Source organism: Poecilia mexicana, unplaced genomic scaffold (assembly GCF_051168715.1).
Source record: "Poecilia mexicana isolate PSO_F unplaced genomic scaffold, ASM5116871v1 scaffold_22, whole genome shotgun sequence".
NCBI classification, from domain to species: Eukaryota; Metazoa; Chordata; class Actinopteri; order Cyprinodontiformes; family Poeciliidae; genus Poecilia; species Poecilia mexicana.
In genome coordinates this window covers 16,235,491-16,260,448 of record NW_028263391.1, presented here as the reverse complement: position 1 = coordinate 16,260,448, position 24,958 = coordinate 16,235,491, and the positions used below count along the sequence as shown (strand labels likewise).

The 24,958-nt window shown below is 39.1% G+C and overlaps 2 protein-coding genes across 4 annotated transcripts; one reads left to right on the top strand and one right to left on the bottom strand.

Moving 5' to 3' along the window:
- Positions 1-4: 4 nt before the first annotated feature.
- Positions 5-8,475, bottom strand: klhl28 (kelch like family member 28). The gene is made up of 6 exons (XM_014980357.2): positions 8,317-8,475; positions 7,368-7,628; positions 6,654-7,291; positions 6,011-6,454; positions 4,044-4,252; positions 5-3,960 (listed from the first exon to the last, which is right to left on the bottom strand). The coding sequence occupies exons 2-6, from the start codon at positions 7,626-7,628 to the stop codon at positions 3,797-3,799; spliced, it is 1,716 nt and encodes a 571-aa protein (XP_014835843.1). The 5' UTR covers positions 8,317-8,475; the 3' UTR covers positions 5-3,796.
- Positions 8,476-9,671: 1,196 nt separating this feature from the next.
- togaram1 (TOG array regulator of axonemal microtubules 1) lies at positions 9,672-24,931 on the top strand. Of its 3 annotated transcripts, none has more exons than XM_088002467.1 (23): positions 9,672-9,968; positions 11,618-12,782; positions 14,374-14,434; positions 15,933-16,061; positions 16,229-16,492; positions 16,588-16,844; positions 16,922-17,145; positions 17,542-17,642; positions 17,718-17,882; positions 18,574-18,648; positions 19,224-19,378; positions 19,473-19,644; positions 20,143-20,379; positions 20,630-20,753; positions 20,863-20,968; positions 21,557-21,792; positions 21,881-22,039; positions 22,163-22,289; positions 22,366-22,481; positions 22,742-22,925; positions 23,037-23,256; positions 23,337-23,423; positions 23,832-24,931. In XM_088002467.1, exons 2-23 carry the CDS (start codon positions 11,760-11,762, stop codon positions 24,083-24,085), a joined length of 4,476 nt encoding a protein of 1,491 aa, XP_087858593.1. In that variant the 5' UTR covers positions 9,672-9,968; positions 11,618-11,759; the 3' UTR covers positions 24,086-24,931. The 3 variants fall into 3 exon arrangements, with proteins under 3 accessions (XP_087858593.1, XP_014835837.2, XP_087858594.1); XM_014980351.2 differs by having other exon boundaries at positions 9,672-9,973; XM_088002468.1 differs by lacking the exon at positions 17,718-17,882 and having other exon boundaries at positions 9,672-9,973.
- Positions 24,932-24,958: the final 27 nt, after the last annotated feature.

Below are 24,958 nucleotides of genomic sequence, written 5' to 3'. Positions count from 1 at the left end.
TGGCTTTTTTTTTTTTTTTTTTAAGGCAGGCATTTATTTTAATCTGGGTACAACTGCACCACACAAACTGACTAAGATGTATGTAAAATGTCTTCAAACAAAACGTGAAAAGCTACAGTTTTCGTTATACGCGCTGTTATTTTTAACTTCCAGCATTAATCCACAGGATATTAAGAGAAAAAAAAGTTGAGACTCCAGACACACTGAGAAATGGTTAAACAAAAAGAGAGAGAGAAGCAGAGTGGTCGTTTTGGCTAACACTGACATCATTTTCACAGGAGTTTTCTTCCTCTCAGACACAAATGTAAAGACTGGCAGCTGAATGCAGACTTTAGGTCGTTAAAAAGTCATCCATCTGCCTTCTTTGTACAAGCACTTTGGTGAGAGTGATGGCAGAGGGAAAAAAAAACAAGATGTTTGTTAGGCCTCAACAAAAATGCATACATACTCCCTTCTTTTTTGCAGATTCACATTTGCAGATTTTCATCACTTTTTCTTCCAAAATACATTACAATAGCAGTCAGCATTTATCATGGGAAGAAACAAACAAACAAACAAAACAAAGCAAAAAAAGTAAGAAAATTGATGCTCAATCAGTCATGGCAGCAGAAATTAATTTCAATTAATATAGAGAGGTGAACAAAACTTAATTTGCATTGGACTACAAAAATTAGATAAAACAACAAGTAGGCATGGGCTGGTTGCAGGTGTATAAAGGTTTAAGAAGGTTTTAGTTTCAACAATGCTAAACCTTTCTAGTACAGCTTCCCCTCCCCTACTTGTTGCTGCATGCTGCTGTCTAGATGGCTGAAAAAAGGATCAGATGCAAGAAAGAGAAATTCCCCCTTGTAAAAATCTCAATCTTTGTGTGGTAACTGAAGGAGAACCGATCACTCACATTCAAAAAGAAGCAGGGGGTATGTGTTTGTTTGTGTGTGTGTGTGTGTGTGTGTGTGTGTGTGTTTCCACAACTGAAATAAAATTTTATCAAATTCTGTTTGGAACATGTACTCAGCCATCCTTTTGCACAGTGCCAACCTGGGCCAAGAGCCATAATCTATCTCAAACACTGATACTGAAGCAGCCAATTATGTTACAAATATCAGCTTCTTCTGCTACTCTATAAGACATAGAAGAGCAAAAAAGTAGGAATAACTCATTTTCCATTTATCATTAATCAAGGTTAGCATCTGAATCCTTGCCTAAGGAAAGTATAAATAAATATAAACATTGTCATAGAATTACAAACTGGTTGCTTACAAATTCAATTCAGTTCATTGGAAAGTACATATGTAAATAAGGAACTAATTAGGAACAATTGGACAAATTTGCAAAGTAAATGACATTGTAACGTTTCATCCAACAACAAAAATTTCACAGAAGACAAAAGCAAAGTGGCAAAGTCTGTAGTGTACCTCAATGTGGTAAAAGCTAACTTGTTTTACTTTAGCCTTTCATCTACAATAAACTGTAACTTAAATGAACACATTCCATGTAAACGAACAAAATGACAAAGGGTCAAAGGTTCCCTCAGATGCTCCATTAATGTCAACATGCCATGTGGGGTTCTGTTACAGCAATGTGAGATGCCTTGGCTTTTTAAAGAGACAAACACAAAACATTTTCAGTCGAAAGAGAAAAAAAAAACGAGTCTTATTGCATCATCTAAATGCCATTAGCTTAAAAAAAAAAGAAAAGGAAAAAAAAAAACCAGGTAATCAAATGACAATACGTGTCAAATATTTTGGTAAGTGCAATGCAGAGAGCTTGGTTAAAAGTTGTGCAAACACCAGCACACGCAAAGTGACTAGACTTAAAAATGAACAGTGAATCAGCAAAACGGCACACACCTACTCTCCCTATTAGAGGAGAGCTCTGCTGCTTCATGTGTTGCAATATTTCTCCAGAGGATGGGTGGTGGGATGGGGGACAACTTGGCCTGAGTCGGCTTGCACAAACTTTGGTGCTTCGTCTTCGAAAGCCACAACATGAAAGAAAGCAACACTAACAGGTGTGTTTAAAAAAATTGAGTGTTTCATTTCAATAATCCTAAAGTATAAACGCTATTTAGATTTATTACATACAGAGTGATGTATTTAAGTGTTTATTTTAATTAGCATGGCAAGTAAGAAATTTTTTTTTAAGATGTGTTGTGGCCCAAAGAATCATGAGAAAATTGCTGATTTGACTGATAGTCACTGACCCCCTCCACAAGAAGAGCAAGTCACAAAAGGCAATTGATAAAGATGGTGGTTGTTTCTACACCCATATGTCTGAGCATGTTAATGGAAAGTTAAGTGGAGGGAAAAATGTGATGGAAAAGGGTCCACAGAGAACTGTACCAATTTTTTCAGAGCACTATCCTGTTTTACTAGTTTTATGGAGCTTCAGATTTATTTTCCAGGAAGGCTTACCTTCACACAACTACTGATTGGTTATACTACAAACTAAATGAATGCGCGGATATAATTAAATATTCATGAATATAACTGAAGCACTTGAGATATATCACTCTGTGGGTAATAACTCCATAAAGTTTTAAACTTTTTTTTTCCAAATTAATTTTTTGATGATATTCCAGTTTCTAAAACATGCACCATTATAAGAAAAATAATTAGTATTTTCTTTCCCTTTTTATCTAAACTTATTTTATTGCATGGTGAGGGGTCATTTAGGATGTCATGCATTTAAATGCCCATAAAGCAGATTGCTAGCATCAAATGTAAAAATGACCTGGAGATTAAGCATACACTGACTAGAACATGTGCAGCAACCTAGACAAACAGCTAAGTCCTGAATCCTAAATATAGCACCAGTTAATATTGTGGACAAAACTGGCTGAGACACGTTTCAACCATTATAGAGACAAGTGCGTGCATGACCTGACCTTAAAAATTTGTTGATTTTTTTTTTTTTTTTTTTTTTTTTATGAAATAATGGAGGATGACACAGAAAAGCATAGGCGACAAACTAAGGGGGAAACTCCTCCCTCTCGAGTGAATCAAATCACACACACATTCGCACACACATTAGTGACCCAGTGCAGATAAACATTTACAGGCAATGCACTAGAGGATATATTTATCTATATATTTCATTTATACTATTTACAAAAGAGAAAGGCAGCCCTTTGAGGAAAATATAGTTTCTAAGTTTGTTCTTTTTTCTTCCTGTGAAGCACTGATTTGGATGCAGAACTCGTCGCCTCACTGAGCTTGAGAATTAGTTCTACACGCGGACAAGTAACAAAAAAATAAACAAAAACGGATCCATCCGACATGCACATACCCCCTCGTGCATACACGCCAACAACCACAGGTTCGCACAAAGACACAAGCAAACTGCAGTGTTCTACAAAACTGTAACATAGTTCTGAATGCAGCTGTAAATCTTAAGCATTAAACGTACTGACGTGTAAAATAGAGGACATAAATGTCAGCTAATGTAACAAAAACTTCCTACAACCCCCTGGGACATGGCTCGAAGTTCTCATAGTGGTCCGGCAGCACTCGTATCCAAGGTGCCTGCGCCATCATCCATCCAGACATCTTCCTCCCTTCCCTCTGCTGCACAACCTGTACGCTTTTACATCTCTGCAGCGAGACTGGAATCCCCTCCATCCAACCAGCCAGCTATTTGTGCACACCCAGCCACCCAAGCAACAGCTCAGATGTTCTTTCAGGTGTGCATTTGCTCCTGGAGAACGAATGTGGGGAAAACAGGAGAGCAGGTAACAAAAAAGAAAAGTTTTCTTTCAGAAATTGTTTTACTGAGTCCTAGCTGAACGGGCCATTGGTCAAAGGGCAGTCAGACCAAAATTGCAACGGCAGTACATCATGCCGCTGGAGTCCAACCAGCTGTCTGAGATGGGGTCGTAGCGCTGGACAGTGTTCAGGTAAGACGACCCGGAGTGCCCTCCTACTACATAGAGGTAGTTGTCCACAATGGCAGAACCAACACCTGCAAGAAGAATGGTGCATCACGTCAGCAGAACAGCAGTGAATTGAAGCGCCACCAAGAAAACTGTTTATTTAAAAACCTACCAGTACGAGGTTCGTTCATTGGCCGACAGGCCGTCCACTGGTTCTGATGGGGGTCGTACCTCTCGATACTGGACAGGTGGGACACTCCGTTGTGCCCACCCACTACAAATATGAAGCCGAGCATGACACCGACACCAAAGTTGATCCTCTTGTCTGCCATGGGGGCTACCATTTCCCAGGCGTCCTTGCTGGGGTCGTACCTCTCCACACTGAAAACAGACCAATCACAGTGAGAAAATACCAGACAGGGTCTGTCTTAAATGATGCAAATCCCTCAAAAGTGCTTGCTAGTTCTAGATATGGCTTTTACATGCCATTCATTTTAAAGTGATAACATCTATGGCAGCCACCACAATTAACAGCAATTGTGGTGTTATTTGTGGTTATTATTAACCACAATAAACAGACATTTGCCCCATTTATTTTTACTAGTTTTTTCTGTGCTGCGACAAATCTTTTGCCAGTAATAAAAAAAAATAATAAAAAGTCAAACTTCACATAGTTAAAAAAAAGTAATTTATAAAATAAAATGTACATCTTAAGTCTATTATCTAGATTTATTACCGGACAATTACACAAATATACATGTCACACACTATTTAGTTTCTTAACTGCTCTGTATTCATGTTTTGCTCACAAAATCTTATGTTCTTTTTTATATCGACTTTAACTTGATTTTGTATGAAAGCATTGTCATTTTCCATCCTTACCATGCACTTAACCACTGCATATCACTTCATTTGTGACAGAGTTCACCATCTTTAAAATAATATAATTTCGTCCTTAATGCGAGGGTTCTTACAGCTGAACTAACTCCAATCAGGTGCTCCATTTCAAAATCTATAATAGACTTGTCAAATCTGAATTTGGTCATCCAACGCTAACCACAGATTCCATAACGTCCGGTTTAGGTGACAAAGTTAAAAACACATTTATGTTAGAAATGTTGGGATTAAAAAACAAAACAAACAGCAATTATGAATTCTATTATTTATCTGTAATAATACTGACTATGTATTACCTTAGCATGTAAATTGCAAGTATAACACTTTGCACTATTTTAATATTGCAGTCCAAACAGTCCTCTGCAATACAAATATAGCACAGACTGATATTGCGACAACACTAAATCACTATATGTCACACAGCCTGTCAATTCGATTTTCCTCAAATGTAAAAACAGAAAACTCTGTTTTTATGTATCCAATTCAGCAGTTTTCTGACACAAGGCAGTTTATACAACTACAACTGCAGAAAGTAAAGTTAAGTAATAATGAGACAATTGCAAGGCTGACGAAAGTAAGAAAGTCCTGACAAAGTTAACCAAGAGAACATTGGGAATCTGGGATTGTTTTGCAGCTCAGTTAAAAGGACATACAAATCACAAGGGCCTGAGGAAAATGTTCCCAAAGGTTCTCTGTCCAAACACATTCTCCTGCAGGGCTTTGGGTGTCAAGGAAACAAGCAACTGGGATTCAGCTGCAGGGTGATCAACAACACAAATGCAGGCACCCTCTCCATGAGACATCTCCAACACTTCTGTAAAAATCTTCTCTGCACTTATTAACGAGCTAGTGAGAGTTTTCTCAGCAACACTTGATATCCTTCACATAATTGCGAGCTCTATTTATAATCCAGCAAGATCATAGGAAAAAAAAAGCAGCTCAGGAAATCTAAAAATCATCGATGAGATCAAAGATCAGACCATGACCGGTCCAGAGACTCCAGTCACATGTCAACAGTAGATAACAGGCAAACAGTCTTTTTATCTTGATTTTGTTTAGGAGGTTCGAAAAGGGATCAAACCTGTAAAGTAATGTTGCTCAGAAAGATACCCCACAGCATTAAGCTGAACAGCATTAAGACTTTTAACAAGCGCAAGTAAGTGACACAAATCAGAAACTTCATAGAGTCTGACAACACTTTTCAACAAGTTTCTCAGATTTGTGTTGTACTCCAATTGTTACCTGTTCATGTGTGCTGGGCCATACCCTCCAATAGCATAGATCATGCCGTCCAGCACAGCCGTGGCAAAGCAGCTGCGGGACTTTGTCATGGGTGCCACCGGTTGCCACTCCTTCAGCTTGGGGACGTATTTCTCAACAGACTGCAGGTAGTACTGGCCGTCATAGCCTCCCAGAGCGTACAGCTCTCCGGCCTGGACCACTACCCCAAGTGTGCTGCGACACTCGGCCATGTGCTCCACCGAGGACCACGTGTTGCTTTCGGGGTCCCAGGCCTCCACTGTGCTCTCGTGCCTCCGATAGCTGATGCCCTGCCTCATGTGCGTGGCGATGCCTCCCACCACGTACACTTTGTGGTCCAGCACGGCCACTCCAAACTCGTACCGGGGGACACTGAGAGGGGCCAGTCCGATCCACGAGTCAGTCTGAGGGAAATACATTTCCATGCTGGGAGAGGGAAAGATGTGAAAATCACTTAAAACTTTACACAAAAGTTTGAAACCAAGAAGCATCAATCAAGTGCAGAATGAACCAATTTTGAAAAAAAAAAAAGTTTTACTTGTAAGAAAAAAAACTAAAACAAATATAAAAATCTCAATCAGTCAATTCAGTGCAGCTCTAATTTGAAAGAGCAAGTATTGATTACCTTTCTAATGTGGCAAACAGTCCAGCCTTGCCTCCTACTGCAAGCAGCACCTTGGGGGCACACCTGGGCCTCGCTGACAACACAGTCTGATAAGAAAGTCTGTGCTCAGGCATAAAATGATATTTCAGGGCCTCGTTGAGCAGGTGTTTGCATGCATGGTCGTCTCGTATAAGGTGGTTGGCTTCATATAGGCGAGTGAGGAATTTGACGCTGAGAAGTGGAAGGCGAACACAGTGTAACAACTGAGCGAGATGCTGCTGTCTCTCTGTTACGTCATATTTGATCCATGATTCCAAGGCGTAAAACACGGTCTCCTCCGTGTCTACCTTAAGACAGTCGTTAGAAACTATTTCATCCAGCTCCGCTCTTGTTAGTTCAAAAAACTCCTCCGTCTGACAGACCTCTTCAAAGTTCTCACAGATAAACTTAGTAGCAGCCAGGCACAGGTCATGGCAGCCATATGTCTCTGCGAAGCGGGAGATCCCTATACAGTTCCCAGCATCCAGCTGGCTTTCTAAGAAGGAACAGCACTCCTTAAGTACAAGCTTAACCTGGAGTAAATTGGCAGCCGGCAGCAGGGATTCAACTGTTTCCTGGGAGATAAACACCGTTCCCGTGTATGCGTACTCCACAATGGCCTAGGAGAAAACAAAATGTTAGTGAAACAATATAACAACCACTAGTACGGTTACTGTCTGCTGGATCTAAGCGTACCTGCAAAGCAGCCTCATCAATGCACTGGAACTCCACCTCTGAGGTCTCCTTTTCCGAGAGGTTACCTGTAAACATGGCCTTGAAGTAGGGGCTGATGCTGGCCAACACAACTTTGTGGGCATGGATCTTGGCATCACCCACTCGGAGAACAATGTCACACAGTTCGTGATCCTGCCGCAGGAGCTGGAGACCCTGCAGCAGCTGCTCCGAATGAGGCCGTGTGAGACTTGCAAACATATAGGACTGGTCCTGCTGGTCCATCTGGAAACATGAACCCAGAAATCACTGCAGTGCATGAGATGTGGGCATGGTTAATGCCTTTGGGTGTCACTTGAAGCTCTAGCTAATTAGAAAAATGCCGTCTTTACATTTGTTTTGAAGTAGCACAGTATTTATTTTCGTCAAGCCAAAAGAAATAAGCATTATCCTCTAAATCCAGTGCTAACGCTGCTCTAAGACAACCAAAACGTATTACCTAGAAAGTGCGAACAACTGGACACAAGTAAATCCAAATCACCAGCTGTCAAAGGTGAGTGTTTAAGCTACATGACAGATTACAGGAATGCAAATGTCATGTAAATAATTGGGGCCTATCTTTGTGTTTTAACGGGAGATGCCACTTAATCAAAACTCGCTAGCAACCTAGCAATAAAGAAGCAAACATAGTCAACACAATAAAATCAGGCTAAGTGAACGCTTTATTTTAAACGATTTCTTTCTCTGCAATGAATACAGGTTTATCGACTGGCTTTGATCTGAGCAAAAAATTGGGTACTAATAAATTTTAGCATCATTGCATTGCAGCTTAGCCGCTAAAAATAAACACGGATTTATGTGCTGGCTGCATCACTGATTAATATATACAGTAACATGGCTGACAGATACAAAACGAAACGTTCCAACTGGTTTTAGGAAAAATGTGTATTTTGTTAAAATAGGAGAACCAAACCTGTATTATATGGTGCGTGCAAATAGCGACCGAATATGCGGTAGCGACGGCAGACCACAGGAAGGCTAACAAGAAAACAACCGACTGCCAACCAACCTAGCCACAAAGCTAAAAGACGAGCACTCACAATGACGAGCTACCAGGACGGAACGCCCACTTCCGTTGCCTTTCATAATAAAATCCCACGGAATTTATTCTTAATAAAATTCAAAACAAAATAATTTTATTTTATTCTGAAATACTAACAAAAATATGTATTGATTATAAGCAGCATTAATAAGTAAATAAACATTATAGTACTAGGTTCGAGAAAAAAAATATAGTATATAATATAAAATAAATTATTACTACATGCTATTTCAATGTTGTGAAAATATGTTTCTCTGAATACAGTCCTGCCACACCTCTGCACTGAGACTGCATTGTTGATAATTTTATGTAGGCCTTAACAACTTCTGTCTTCTTGACATTACTTCATCTCAACATAAGACTCATAAATTGATATCGCTGTGTAGAAAAATAAATGTAAATTTTCGTTAATATATTACGTTAAATGTGCATCTATTTTAGTGTATTGAGGACATGTATTTAAAGATTTGATTCTGGCACTTCTAAATATTTATGGCATTTTCTTATTTCAATATTTATTTTTCTTGTCTGTGTTCTGACGATAAAATGCATTTTTATAACATATTTAAATAGGCAAAAACTTGTTTATTAGCACTCTGGTACAAATAAGTACTCTTTTTTTTTAAATTAAGTTACACATTTAAATATGTGGCTGTTATGATTGCAAGCATGCACGTCGACAGTCAGTCCATTTAAAGATGGTTCCGATCTAATTGCTTAAGAAAAACTCGACCAGGCCTAAACTAACATTTAAAAGACAAATTCTATTTGTATTAGTAAGATTAAATTTTATAATCACAAACAAATTATTAAAAAAAATAATTTTGTTTTTGTCGCAGTGCAAGTATGTTATCACCTATCATCCTCATACATTTTAATCTTCAAGAATTTGGTTTATTAGTAGAACATTTGCTATGACCAAATATGTAAACTAAAAGAAATTAATGTGAAAAACAAACCAGAGTGGCAGATATCGTGCAATTAAATGTTTATCATTAAATTAACTGGTAGACCTAATTATGAGTTAATTAGTTAATTAACTCATAATTAAAATGTAGAGATTTAAGGCTTCAACTTTAACTAAATCAGAATTTTTCTTTTATTTTTTAAATAAGAACTTTTTCTCTCTCTCTCTCGTGTTTCGTTTCCATTGCCTAACTGTGCTCCTTTTGATCTTCATCCTTCTGTAGCTCTGTTATGGTGATGACGATGATGATGATGATGCTTCCGCCTGGAGGAGCCAGGACTCCAACTCGCGTCACCATGGAAGCACTCAGTTTGCGACATGCATTCGCCATTTTGCTGCCTCGGTGTGTGTATGTGTGATTGTGTGTGTGTGTGGGCTCCCCTAAGGCTGGATACCTTCATAGCTTCCAAACATTCAACTCTTCAGCCAACGGAGGAAATTTCCACATTTACTAACAGAACTGTCGCCGCTGCAGCATGACACGAAGAGGCTGGACGTCGGAGCAGTAGATAGTTTTGCGTTGGGTTAACGCAAGAGGAGGAGGGCCAGCAGAAATGTAAGGTCTGTTTTCTTTCTAACTTTGCTCGCCCAGATATTCCGCACCTAACACGGTCAAATTAAGCGGAGTGGCATGTTAGCTACGCTTTGCTTCGGTGCTAACTGATGACCCTGGATAACGGTAACATGTAATAAAAAATGTATTACTTAGCATAAAGGGGGTAAGTCCTCCACTAGAGGCATTTGTAAGTACATAATGTTAAACTGGCTATGTGTAATTAGATACATTTGCAGCAAACAGTGTTTCAACCACTGCGCTCCGTAGCTACCCAGAGCCACAAGTGGTTGTGTTCATTTTTTAAAATTTAGCAGGATCCTTCATCCCTTAACGGGGCAATATTGTGGGTTTTTGGTTAAAGCCTGCTTCCTTGTGTTAAAGCCTATATTGTTCCCGTGGTGCTAAAAACGACAACAGACACAAATGTGTCCTAAAACATGACAATTATTTAGAAAACGTCTAAGTTACACAAAGGATTTTGAGAACTCGTGAGGAAAATAACAATAGCAATAAAGAAAACATCAGATTTTTCTTTTCATAAATGGTCACGTATACTTACCAAGTCAAGCAAAAGGTTTCTTAAAACAGCTTGATTTAAGAAGAAATGTTTTAAAAAAGAAGAGAGCACAGACTCTTTAAAAGAAATCCCAACTTAGTGTTAAAGATTCTTTCAATAAAAATGTCACCTTTTTTGTCTTTTTTTGTTGTTTGTTGTTGATAAATAATGCAATCTTATTAAAGAATGCATACAATAAAAAGTAATAATTAATGTAAAAATAATTTATACTAAATTGGTAATTGATGAATGACATTAAATGTACCTAAGATACATTTTTATCTTACATGTTATGATAATTTGTTTTAGGCGGGATTAAGAAACTGGTTGTTCTATATTTATTTCCCTGTTTAATTGACAATAAGGTAACATAACAGAAGCAAACACACTAATTAAAGAGTTTCATCCCTTTGTTACTCCAATAATATGCACATATTTGTCCATCAATGTTTGAAAAGACTTTTTCCTCCAACTCTTAAAGCAAACATTTAATGTTTAAAAATAACTTTTCCGTAAGCGTTTTAGTAAATGAAGCCTTCATGTTGGCAGGCATTGCTATGACTCTGTGTGTCTTTGTTCTTTTCTTTTTTTTTTACTCGAAATACATTTTCAAGATGAATCAAGCCACCACTCACTGGAGATCTAAAATAATAAGTGCACATTAAACTTTTTTTTTTTCTACAATCAAAACATTTTTTTGTTTGCTTGTCAAATATGAAAGTACTATTAAAGAAAAAATTATAATTAAACAGAAATAAATAACATATTACACATCTGATGTGGACAACAAGGGCAGTTAGAGTCCCTCAAACTAGCCAGATATTATTGGCATGCAGAGTTTGAAAACACGGTACCTGAAATATAATATCCAACCAATGATTGCATCCAAGCAATTCAATGCAACTGCAGTGATGATTGAAATTTAAAATATTGCCCTTCTCTACCTTTTGATAATGTTCTTGCCTGTTTGAATCATCAAGATAAGTGTCAGGATTTTGTTGTGGTGTTTTCCACTGTGTTGGTTTGCCTCTTTTCAACCTTTGTGGTTAATTTCTTTTCTTAATTTTCTTAATCCTGTGTGTTGCATTTATAGACCGACCAACAGGACCTCAGTTCTCCATCATCAGCTGCTCAAGATGAAACCACAGAGTAAAGTGGAGGAACATTATTGTCCTCGCTGGAATCTGTTTTCCTTTTTGGATTCTCAAATTTGACAATCCATAAATCCGCCAATAATGATACCTGGATTAATCTCCCAGGAGATACATGACCAGCTTCTGGACTCAAAGAATTACCAGAATCGCACAAACGGGGTGGAAAAGCTTAAATGTATCCTCTCAGAAGTGGACATTAAATCAGTCCCACCTGGGAGTGTTGAGGAGTTCATCAATTTTCTTCCCCGACTTCTAGATGACAGTAATTTTAAGGTGCTACATGGAACCTTACAGGTTTTAAACCTGCTGATACAGAAGCTGGAGACTGGCATTGACAGATTTTTGAAACATATAGTTTTCGTTGCCCTGAAGGCCCTCGGTGACACTCGTGCTGTCACCAGAAATGAATACCATAATGTGTTTCAGCAGCTGATGAAAACTACTCCACCGCAACAAGTGTTGGACCTTATTATCGGCAACTTGAAACACAAGAACTCCAGGGTCCGGGAAGACGTCCTGAACATCGTCATGGCAGCTATGCTCACTCATCCTAGGAAAGATTTCAATATCCCCAAGTTATGCTTCGAGGTGGCACCATATCTGGCGGACAACAAAAAGAAGGTCCGCCATGCTGCTTTGGAGTTATTCGCTGTTTTTGACCATTACCTTGACACAGGAAAGAAGCAGCCATTAATGAAAGCTTTGGACATGGTTGAGCTTAATGAGGACGCAGAAGGTCTGATGGCAGCTGTGCACGCAAGACGAGCGAGGCGCATCCTTCCAAAGCTGACCTCAGAAGGGATTGTGGAGTATGGCCTGGTGGTGCCCAAACCCGGACAGTGGTCCACTGGACAGCACGCTTCTGGGGCCGATCTGGACTGGGTGATAAACGGGGGCCGGACAAGCAGCGCCAGAAGCTACAGGACAGAGCACGACAGTGATCTACTGTCCGGCTATGGCAGCTTAGGCTCCCTCACTGACGATCCAATGTTTCAGAGGAGGATTGTGAGCGCAGGCAAAGGGAAGAACAAGCTGCCCTGGGAGACGTTGACCGATAACGAGCTGCAGCAAAGCACCACACCTAACGGGAAGAGCCTTGAACAGGTGAGCGCTGCCATTCTTTTCTCAGTGTTTTATATGTTCAGCTATGGCAACCCAGCTAACTGCTGTTTTTGGCAAAACAATAAAGCAAAACGATATTTGCAGTTGTAATGAAATCACCTGTAACATTTACTTGTAACTTTGACACAGATATAAATAAGCAAAAGAATAAACAAACTATATTTGGTAGTAATTTCATCAGTTTTTTTTTTTTTTTTTGCATAGTAGCTTTTTAGTTGGTAGGGCTATCTGCTCCGATAGTCTGTCTGTTCTTTTTCCTCTATGGCAATTTTATCTTTTCTTTTCATTAGAAATACCTTTAACTATAGTGACAGTATGATAGAAAATTGCTGTGATTTTGAAACTGGACACCGTTTCACTCCTAGTTTGCATGTTAATAAATAAAATTTGATGTTTAAGCAGAGATGTTAGGAAGCCTGTGTTGTTGTTTTTCTCGTGTGCCTTTTGTTTAGGAGAAAATATAATGTTGATTTGCTGAAATGTGATTCCCTGCATTTAGCTTTGTGAAAATATTGTTTTCAGATTCTTTTCCTGACGTTCACATCCAAATAAGCCAAACAAGCAACAATAAAGTGTTAGTGGTTGCACTTTCCTCAGAGACAGTTTGAGGGTAAAATTTTCCTAAATATAGCAGCTATTTGTCATGGTGCAGTATGGATGGAGCGCAGCAGCAGTGAGGGAGGGCTGAATCTTATTTTGTTGATCCTCTTTGGGTATGAGTCATAATATTGCCTCCATGTCCGTAAAGCTATTTATTTGTCGAAAACAATAGAAATGCAAATATTTGGGATAAATAGAAATAAACAGTTGTAGCTTTGCAGAATCCCTGAAACTACATCAGGTGGAAATAGATGACTCATTTTGTTGCACCATGACGCTGTTTCTCTAAAGGTGAGCAGAAACTGTTTTTAGAGTAACCCTCCTCATTCCTCCTCATTTTTTTTTTTTTATTAAAGCAGGTAATCATATTGCAGGAACTAACAAAAGAACTTGATTTCCCACTGTAGCTCATCTAAAAATGTGTGTTTGCTGTGGTATGCCATATTTAGTTTTGACAGCAATGTTCCAGCTTAGACTCATTTGGAAAAAGCTTGTGTTTACACTGGCGCGGGTTTCCAAGCAACACCTGTAACACACGGCATACTCATCGACAAGACCGTGAAACATAATTGGTAATATCACAGGGTCACGCTTGTAAAACATGGCTTGTTTAATTTTCTGCAGTTGTTTCCAGTCACACAGCCAAGTGCTCTGCTGTGAGTGTTTTTCAGATCGTAGTTAGTGAAAATAACTTAGACATAGTGGAGTTAAGTACAAATTCATAAAAATGTTATAGAGTCTGTTATTTGTGGTTATTTTTCATACCTTATGTACATGAACAATGCTTTTCAGTGACAAGAGAAATGAATTGTACAGATTATATCATCTCTTACCTGAACTACACATATATTCGGTCTAGAGAATATATTTACACCAAGGCCTTTGTTGTTTGAGGAACCTTTAAGCTAATTACTTGAACTCGATCTGGTATTGTTGCTGCTGTTAAAATAATGACATTTCTGCACATCCATAGTTTTCAAAGGGGGACTCCAGCTCGCTTTCCAAGAAGGCAGAGACCTACATACCAAGTTTCAGTAAGTGCCAATACTTTTTCTCCTCCTTTTCATTTCCTATGAGTTGCACCAAGACTGGTCATCATGGTCAGCTGCAGCTTTGCTCATAGAGAAGGTTTTACTGGGAAGGAGTAACCGATCCATATGTCATCGAAATCTTTAGGATGAGTGTGCCAAGCTGCTTGGTAGATAAGATTCTCACTGGGCTCCAGACATGCCCAGTGAGATGTCTGGGCATGTCTGCAAAAAGTTGTATTTGCTATGGTTTGCACTAGTTATACTTGTCTATACAAAGAGACTCTGGGCTAAATTCTCATTTTACTATTTCAGATGGCTGTGTGGCTCTTAGATTTTCAGGGGCACACTTAGAAATGAAGGGGTAGCAGCAGAAACAGGTCCTAAAATGTCATGAAATGTTGTAAATTAAGTGATCATAATTTTAGACCCTAAAATGTCACTCGATGGCCAGTGGACACTTTTTGTGATGTCATTGCAAATACCCGGTACTGTTGGACAGTCCTGAATTTAAGAATTTTAAAAATACTTATACTTAACTTTCTTTGGCAATAAATTACATTGAAAAGCTATTTGTTAGTCAGTTGTAAATATGACAGTAGTTTTCAAAAAATAAATCAGAAAGCCTTAAATTTATCTAAATGAAAACCAGCATCACAGTATGAAATACAATCAGAAAAGTTTATATATTTTAATGGGACAATAAGTACTGTAATGTTTAGTTTGATGTGTTTCAATATTTCAATGTTGTCACTTTTCATTATTGTTAATAAGCATAAAGATGCATCTTTCATTTAGAAATAATTTAAGTTATTTAATGCATGGCTGTGTGCTGTTTAACGTAGTTTCATTTCTTCCAACGAGCCAAAAAAGTAGTTTGCACTACTTATATTTCTTTAAAATACATTGTCTATACAAAAACAATCTAATATCTAGTTTTGCAAGTATTTTGAAGTATTATGTTAGCGAGAAGTAAAGGTAGTAAGTGTGTAAAAAATTTTAATGTACGTATACTTGCACAAATGATCAGTATACTTCAAATTTGGCTGATTTTATGCAAGTTAATACCATGCTGTATAGTCTTTAAATGTTAATACATTCCCTATGCAATTCCAAAAATGCAAATATTTTTGAAGAATATTAGAAGTAGATATTAGTTCCAAAGTTACACTTGGTTCATATTTTTGTTAGTCCTCAATGAGACTAAAAAGCAGTCTAGCAACCCTAATTAAGGGGAAAGTCAACTTGACATTTATGGGTATATTGGGCGACAAATGTTTGCTTATTTTCAACAATGAAACCCACTTATCTATAAACCTCTAAAAGAAGGCTCCCGTTTTTGTGAGATATTTTACCACGGCTTTAAGTGCCAAGGGACAGGGATGGAAAAATGGGATTCAGACTTTATATTACACCCTGTTTCCGCTGATCACTTTTTATACCAGTTGATTTATTAAATGTTAGAGGTTATTTACTGAAAATACGTTAAATATACCTTCAACAGGTTCTGCTGAGCCACAAAAGCCCCTGTCTCCCAGAAGGAGGGAAACCCCTGCAGGTCTCAGAAGAAGTGGGAGCCTCAACTTGGACACAGATATCTTTAAAAACACAAACATCTCTGACCCAGATGTTGGTAAGCAGTTATTTTCTAGGGTGTCTCCCAGCAATAGTTAAGTGAAAATACATGATTGCATAAATTTACATGATTGAGTTGCTGACAACAATCCACACCATGCTGATTGTCGAGCGGTTCACAAGTATTAATTGGTTTGATTTTTTTTTTTATGTAATATCTCATAGTGGCACCCAAAGGACGTGTGCTCTCGAGGAATCCCAGTGTCGAGCGAACTTTCTCTCTTCCCTCCAATGCTTCCGCACCCGGCTCCTTTCTTCTGCCTTCCTACCCTCTGGCTACATGCACAGGGGGCGTGCTAACTCCAACACTGTCCCGCCATCATGCAGACTCTTCCCTCTCCATGTCCAACACCTGGCCCAACAAACGAGAGACCAGCCCTCAGCAGCAAGGAACAAGCCCTCGGAGAGAGAAAGAAGACACAGCAAAGGGTAATTTACTAAAATAGCTTTAGTGTGTGAAATGGAAACTGTTGTAGCCTTTGTCTCTTTTTAGGTTAACTTGCGTTTTGCCCTTGCTGTCGTAGGAGACCTCTTCAGTGTGCAGTCTCCTAGGCCTCTTCGAGCCTCCCTCGTGAGTTCCTCTTCCACCTCATCGTTCAGGCGAGCTCTGAGCAACACCAGGGCAACCTTCACCATCTCACCGGTGCAAGCCCATTCTCATGACAACCAGAGATCAAACACTCCAGCCAACCAGCAGCCAGACAGTAAACTTAACCTGGACTTTGACAGCATCAGCCCCTGGCAAGTTCCTCAGGAAGAAGAGCCTCTGGACATGCAGGAGGTCAGAAAATGTGTATTCATGTGAACCCTTGTGTTGACTAGTTTTGATGGTTTGCTAATTTTGTTTGCCACTTACAGATGCTGAACTCTCTGCGCTCCTTGCGAAACAGCGCTGCCAAGAAGAGGGCCAAAGTGACCCTCAGCAGTCCAGATCCTGACAGCCCCGACTCAGCCGTGCAGGTCGACCTGAGGCTGGATTCACCATTACAAACATCTCCGGTGCTTACCAGCTCAGCCAGCGAGAGTGGACTCTCAAGTCTGAGTTCAGCTGCCAACTCCAACTTCAGCAACATTAAAACAAGGTCAGGGATCTCCAATTTATTTTTTTTTTAAATAAAGCTTGTTAGACACCTGTAAAGAGTATTTGTTTCCATAAATATTTCTTCTTTTTAATTTTTTTTGTCATATTTAAAGGTTTTAGATCATCAAACACAGTTAAAATAACACAAACATAACTTATCCAATGCTGTTTCATTTATTGAACCAAAGAACAAACCCTGGCCTGTGCAAAAAACTAATTGCCACACTTAGTAAATACTGTTTTAACTGTGATTTACCAAGTTTTTGGAAAGCTGATACTTTTACACCTGCATATGCTGGAATATTGAGAAGGTTCTTGGTATTTACTAATTTAGTAAAAGAAAATGTCACAATGCAGTTTCCCTGCATAAGCGCTCACTTGTCATATTTGTCAGCAGTCCCAGAAGCTCTGCCCCTTCTGTAATGAAACAACGGATTGTAAGAGTGCCTTCTGCAAAACTACGGTCGTCTGTGTCCATGGATTTCAGCAGCCTTCAAGGTATGGAAAACTGTTTTATGTTTAGTCTTTTTTGCCTCTGTCTTTTTGTCTGACTTTGGTTCACGTCTTTGCAAGGAATGTGCCGGAGAAATGACCTGTCATCTGAGGTGGGTGTTGTTGGACAAAAAGTTAATTATTGCAACGGAACAATGAAAAACGAGGAAGAGAAAGTGGCACTGTCTCCTCCGCTGGTCAGAGCAGTGGTCCGCAAACCCATCAGAGCTTTGAAGATTGTCAAAGGTCAGCTAGCAGTGATAAAATTGTTATTTTTTTCCTGGATATACAGTCGAAACCCTAAGTTTACATAAAGTGAAGAAAAAGACATTTACAGAGCAAATGTCTTCTCTTTTTCTAGATTATTTAGAATACAGAGTATCTACTAAATGACACAGTAATGAAAGACAGTTTACGTTCAGAATGAGGGAAAGCCCAGGTGATGATGTCATGGCTTTGGAGATTTCTGATAGGTTTACTGATACATTTCAGTTAATTGGAGTCACTGCTTTTTTGTTTGACTCAGTGATAAAGTCAAAAAGAAATCAGCCAAGTTATTGGAGAAGAGATTTGTGGAGACACACAAGTCTGGTTCATCTTTAGAAACAATTTACCGATGCTTGAAGATGGCGACATATCCTGTGGTCTGATGAAACTAAGTTGGAACTGTTTGGCCATAATGACCATCCTAACAATTGGAGGAAAAACCGGGACGCTTGTACCATCCTCACTGTAACATATGGGGGGTTGCAGCATCATGCTGTGGGATAGTATTACTGCAGGAGGAACTGGGACACTTCCTAAAATAGATGGCATCAAGAGAAATATTTTATTGAGTGTCTTTTTATTCAATGTATGTAAACTTCTGGTTTCAACTGCGCCTCCACCTAAGCTTTATATATTATTTTAATGTGAAACTATTTCTTGTGATTTATAGGGTCCCAGAGCACCAACAGCTGTAGGAATTCACCTGGTGCAGACATTTCTGTACCTGAAGGAGTGATAGGGAAAGGTCAGTATTTAATTTAGTGTAACAATACAATTACATTTTATTGGCTGAATTGTGTTTTTCTCTTTATTAGTCATATTACTACTTTGAATAATCTGTGCCATTTCAGCCATTCAACCACTAAAACATTGAAGAGTTGTAGGGTGTGCTTCTGCTAATTATAACTTTAATTCTTTTTAAAATGTAGAACCTCTTCTAAAACTTTCCCCATTGAAATGCATGGAAAATCTTCAAGGTTCAGCTAATTGTAACAACTTGCAGATACTTTATACCATTCAGGCTTTAAAACAAGATTTTGTCCTCTTACTGTTTGATTCAGGATTTTCATATCTATAGCCATTTTTGTAAGACAACAGTCTTAGTTTCAGTTTTTGGTCATATCTTTTTCTCTCTTTTTTTTTTTTGAGAAAAAGTAATTTTTATGCAAAAACATATAACATAAACACATTATGCTTCCTTTACATCAAGCAAAAATGATATTTTATTTATTTTGAAAATATATCCACCCTTTCAGCTGTAAATGTGTTATCTTAGTGTTTTGTTGAGCAATACTAATGGCTTTCCCTCATGCTTTTAAGGCATGTGTGGCACTACAGTATCCTCCAACCGTCCAGGAGCCGCGCTGTTACTTGAGCAGGGGGATTTGGCTGCCAAGCCTCCCACTGATCCTTTAGCAGGCATCTACAGCCGTCAACTAGATGGCGATGACAGCTCACATCCCGAAGAGCCCAAAGTTAGTCGTACTCTTTTTTGGCGTTGATTCATAGTGCATCAATCATTCCCTGGTGATTTATGTCGCGTGTGCTTTCTTCCCGCAAAATGTGTAGGAAATTATGAGAATTGTCAGGAGGGGCCGGGACAAGACAAGAGCGCAGAATCTGGAGCAATTTGAGGATCTGTCAGGTAGAGGGGACGAAACAAGAGACAAGATTCGCCATCGCGTCCGACAAATGTTGTCTGATTCACCCACAGAAGGAAGTGAAGAATTAATCATCAATGGTAAGATACAGTGCCTTCTAAAGTATTCATACCGATTAGGAATGTTCACATAATCCTACTTCAAATCCCCAACGTTTTCACAATTATTAACAAATAAGGATCTGCAAAGTGTGGCAGGCATTTCTGTTCAGCCATCTTTCGCTGCCGTTACAGTTACTATCCTCAGCCCAGTTTGGGATATTTCTCCATTAGCTGGGGACATCTAGACGGGGAATATTGAAATTTTTAACATCAAGATATGATGGAGAACAAAGTCTTCTCAAGTCTCCGCTTCAGATTTTATTTGGGTTTAGTTCTGGATTTTCATTGGACCATTTTAATCGTTAAATAGGTTTTGATCTACAAAAATCCCAATAAAATACATGAAGGTTTGTTGAAAGGTGGCAAAATAAAATAAAAAGTCCAAGGGGTTTGAATAATTATAGTAGTTTACAATTTTCTTTTTCCTTCTGTGTTCTGTGATTCTGATATTTTTTTCTTTTTATTAATCTTCTGTAGATTGGCGTTTTAACGGCAACACGCTGATATCCACCAAGTCAGATCTTCTCTCTGATGAATCTTCCATCAGTGCCACCAGTCCTGCCAGTCCACCAGAATCTCAAAGTCCAGTAAAAAGCTCAATCACACCCCACCATCCCAGCCCCCCTACATTACCTCCCAACTCAAAAAATGTGTCCCGCCTTAGAAGGGCACCTAGCCTGAGCAGAACCCGACCGTCGCTGTCCCACAGTTCAGGTCAGTGAATCAACAAACCAAACAAACACCAGATCGAAGTTGTTTTACTTTACTTTCAACTGTTGTGATGCCAATTCCTATGTAACATCACCTAGAAGCTTTCTTTATAAATAAAGTAGTATTTTTATAAATAAATTTGATAATTAAATGTTTAACATCCCCAAAATGACACTTTTTTTTCCCCAGGATTATGGAATTGTAAAATGAGTTAAAAATCTGACTGTTTTGTTTTTTCTTTGCACCGTTTTAGATGAGTTGTGCCACGCCACTTTAAGACACAAGAAAAATCTGTCCGCTCCTTCGGAGCTCTGTCCCTTTTCAAAGCCTGACCTGGTGCTGACTCAGAGTTTCAACCTCCTGAATTCAGAGGACTGGTGAGAGAAAACTTTCATTGTCAGCATTTATTAATCTGAGGTATTATTACTTTGTCAAATCACAAAGAATGTCCAAAAAGTCAAACTGCAATTCCTTAATATTTTTCAGGGAGAAGAAAATTGAGGGTCTGATGTTCCTGCGCTCTCTTGCTTACAACCATGCAGACACACTTCAAGGCAGACTTCATGAAGTTTGTCTGTCTCTCATCCAAGAGGTAACAACGCTCAACCGTTTGACAAATTAATATTTGAAAGCTGAGATCTGGATTTGAGAACCACTGAGGGATGTTTTACATGAACCAGTCACACAGCAGATTACAATGCTTGGGAAAAGTATTCAAACCTCTCGCGCCTTTTCATACTTTGTCGAATTAAAACTACAACCTTTGTTGTATTTCATGGAAACTTGGGTGTGGTTAGTTTTGCAAGCTGCTACATTAATATGCTAATTCAGATACTGACAAAGCCAACATTTTGCATCTCTAAAATTTAACTCTTATAATGGAAATGTCCAATGCTCACAGAAAAAAATCAAATAAAGTCCTGTTTCTTTTCCTCATCTTTATTCACAATTTGGTGATGTTGTGAGTGACAGTATTGCTTGATGGTTGTTTCATTATTTTCAAAGTGCTACAGACTACGAATGTATTACTTTTGCAGCAATCCCTGACAAATTACTATTAGCTGCTGCTTTTCTGCCATCTGTTGGTGATAAAAAACAAACTGCTCTGACAATTTAACAAATCTTGAACATGTATAGTGACAGAGATTATAATAAACTACTTCCTGTTTTCACCAATCAGGTGAAGAACCTGCGCTCAGGGGTCTCCAGGGTGGCAGTGTGTACCCTTGGCGACCTGTACTCACACCTGCAGAGACTAATGGACCAAGAGCTTGAGGGGACAGTTAAAGCGCTGCTGCAGAAGGCCGGGGAGAGTAACACTTTCATCAGGCAGGACGTCGACGGAGCGCTGGACCGCATGGTGCAGCACTGCACTCCGACCCGCGGCATTGGTGCTTTGCTTACTGGAGGAATAAGGTTGGAATGAAAACAGGGTAAAAATTCATTTCACATAAAATCTATACACCTTCAATTGCTGATTTCTTTTTTTCTCTCTTTCTGACAGCCACCTTAACCCAGTGGTGAGGAAGTGCACTGCTCAGCATCTGGCTAATCTGTTAGAGAAGGTTGGAGCTGCCCGCCTCCTGTCTGGAGGTAAAGATCTTACTGAAAGAATTTTACCTGCCATCACCAAACTTGCACAAGACTCCTCCCAGGAGGCCAGGTATGTACAATGTTGTGATGTTTCGTCGTGTCACATTTTAAATTAACATGCGCAAGTGTAACTTCGGCGTTTGTCACACCCAAGATCTTAAATGGTATGATTATTGTGTTTTTTTGCCCACAGGTACTTTGGTCGTCGAATGCTGCTATTTCTGTCATCTCACCCTGACTTTGACAAGAATCTGGAAAAATATATTCCCACCAAAGACCTGCAAACTGTCAGAGACACCGTCTTGACTCTCAGGACGAAGGTATGCATTTTATTTACTTACTGTCATTCTAATCTTTGGTAGATGTCATCTAACGTTGTGATTGCTGTGTCTTTAGGGTCTTGGTGAGATGCCCCAAGACTCTCAGTCAGCCAGAGGAAGACGCTCGCTCCCAGGCAGCGGGACAGTCAGGGCTTCATCTCTCAATGGAGAGCAACTCAATCAGACCAACAGGTGAGAATGCAAGGCTTAGCAAAAGTTGCTCTTTTGGTCTCATATGTATAGAGCACATTGGTTTGCTTTGTCTTCTTTGTGGCTATTGACAACTGTGCTAACTTATGACTTATCGCTTTCATTTGCCTGTGTTGCTACGTGAGTAATCCGAGTGGTGTGAATAGTTTTACTAGGTACTGGATATCAAACATCAGAAGATGCATCGGAACAAATTTTACTACCAACAGTGTTTAATTAAGTTTTGTATTTTCTAACTGCAGGGAGTCGAACAGCCATTACGGCTGTAAACATCAAACACAGAGTATCGCCGACAAAAACGAATACATCAAGCAGATCTCAGGTCTGCTGGGTTCAAAGGACTTCAGAGAGCGGATCAAAGGCATTGATCAGCTAGTGGCTGACTGCGAACACAACCCCAACATGGTCGTCAATAGTATATTTCCGGTTGGTGCAATAAATGATTTCTTCACTCTGTAAAAATGATTATTGCAATTAAAGCCATTGTGAATGTTTAGTAAGTGTTTCACTGTTGCCTTTTGCTTTGTTGTATTTTAGGTGTTTGATGCCTTTAAAGCCAGACTGCAGGAGTCCAACAGCAAGGTTAACCTTTACGCCCTGGAGTCTCTGCAGAAAATAACCCATTTGCTGAAGGACAGCTTGTCCCAAGTGGTTAACATCCTGGTGCCAGCTATTGTGGACAATCACCTCAACTCCAAGAATCACGCCATCTATTCTGCTGCTATCGGAGCTCTGAATGCACTTATTTTGAATCTTGGTAATTCTTTTAAACATTTGCAGCGTACGTTCTGATTAAGTGGCGCTCTGTTATAGTGTTTTTTTCTTTTACTTGCACAGATAATAATCTTCTTCTTCAACCTTTCTGCACCAAGGCCCAGTTTTTAAGTGGCAAAGCTAAGGTGGATCTCATCGAAAAGGTTGCAGGTTTGTTTGACATAATGCATATTACATGTACCTCTCAACAAATTACAGACAGAATGATATATTTTAAGTATATATTTCTGTTACTTTTGACGATGAAGGCTTTTTTTCCCCTAACGTGAATGGGCTTTACTTGACTTTCCTCTCATGGTAGCTGTTCTACCATTTGTCCTTCCTCTGAACTTTCCACTCTTTTGTCATTTAGCAGTGAAGTTTAGTGGCTCAGCCTTCATGTGGAGGGTGTCGGTCACAGTCTGCTGGACGGCTGTTGAGTCACCAGTCTATCCAATGATTGTGAACTTAACATATCTGAATTTAAAAAAAGAATGCTGTTTTAGAGTTGCACCGGTATTATAAACAGGCTAATTGATGCAACGTCTCACTCATTGTCAACATATTTTCTGATTCCAGGTCTTGTTAAGGAGCTTTATCCTCGCAAGCCTCAGGTGGTGGAGCAGAAAGTCTTGCCCTTACTGTGGCACCTTCTGGGTACCTCCACCCACAGCGGCAGCATCCACGGCAGGAGTGGCAGCGTTCGGACCGCAACGGCCAAGCTGTGCCAAGCCCTTCACACCCAAATGGGGTCGAGCCTGAACGAGTGCGCTGCCTCCCAGCCTACTAATGTCCAGAAAGGTTTAAACGAGCTTCTGAGGACCTTAAAATAAAGGAAAAGCAAGATCCAAATGTTGAAAAAGAACATTAAGACTGATCTTACTTGAAACAAAAGAAATGTTCTACGTTTCTTACAGTGCCTGCACTTTTATATCAATATGAGAAAAACTAACATCTTAGGTTGTTCCAATTGTTTTATCAGTGATGTTTACGTCGGTACAGGAATGTTAACATACTGATATCAGGTCTTATTCCTTCTCAACCTGCTCTCTCTGCACTTTGAAAAGTAGCTGATCATCAAAGTTTCCTCCATTACGCACTGTTGACAAATCGGAGACACTATTACAGAATGTAAAACCGAAATGCACAAAGAAGACAGGGAGCCCAAAGGTGTACATTTTTGATGTTTTATCAAAGGTGATGTGATATTTTTTTGAAATGTCATGCAGATTTGAAGATTTGTGACAGGAGATTAAAAAAATGGTATGAAATACTTTTGTACAGCTCAGTTGTGTATTTGCACAGTATTAGCTTAATGTTTAAGTATGGTGTAAATTGATGGTTATAATTTATCTAATGTATAATGGTCTGAAAATCATTAATGATGTGTTGAGTTTGTACTGTTTTCTTTGTTTGCATGACCAAGACTTTTAAACAGAATCAACCTTGTATAATCGCTGTGGGGGGGATGGATGTACACAGAAACCTAAAAGGTTGGAAAAAGTTGTTTTTACACCTGTGATTGCCTGAGAAACAGCAAGAAGTCGGCTCTGTTTCCGTCTCTGTATCGTGCCAGTCTTCAAGTAGCCTTTTAACTGAAATGGTGATTTATATTTAACTGATTTGTGAACTAAAGAAAAGAGATATATGAATAAACGGTTTATTTCCCTAATACTAAACTTCACTTTTTCTTTCAGGGATTACAT

Bases quoted from the DNA above. Each gene is read 5' to 3' on its own strand.
- klhl28 (XM_014980357.2), bottom strand. From the start codon at position 7,628: ATGGACCAGCAGGACCAGTCCTATATGTTTGCAAGTCTCACACGGCCT. The intron at 7,292-7,367 runs GTACGCTTAGAT...GTTTTCTCCTAG, and splicing joins TTGATGAGGCTGCTTTGCAG to GCCATTGTGGAGTACGCATA. The intron at 4,253-6,010 runs GTAACAATTGGA...GTCTGTTTTCAG, and splicing joins GGCCCAGCACACATGAACAG to TGTGGAGAGGTACGACCCCA.
- togaram1 (XM_088002467.1), top strand. From the start codon at position 11,760: ATGATACCTGGATTAATCTCCCAGGAGATACATGACCAGCTTCTGGAC. The intron at 18,649-19,223 runs GTCAGTATTTAA...CATGCTTTTAAG, and splicing joins TGAAGGAGTGATAGGGAAAG to GCATGTGTGGCACTACAGTA. The intron at 20,969-21,556 runs GTAACAACGCTC...TTCACCAATCAG, and splicing joins GTCTGTCTCTCATCCAAGAG to GTGAAGAACCTGCGCTCAGG.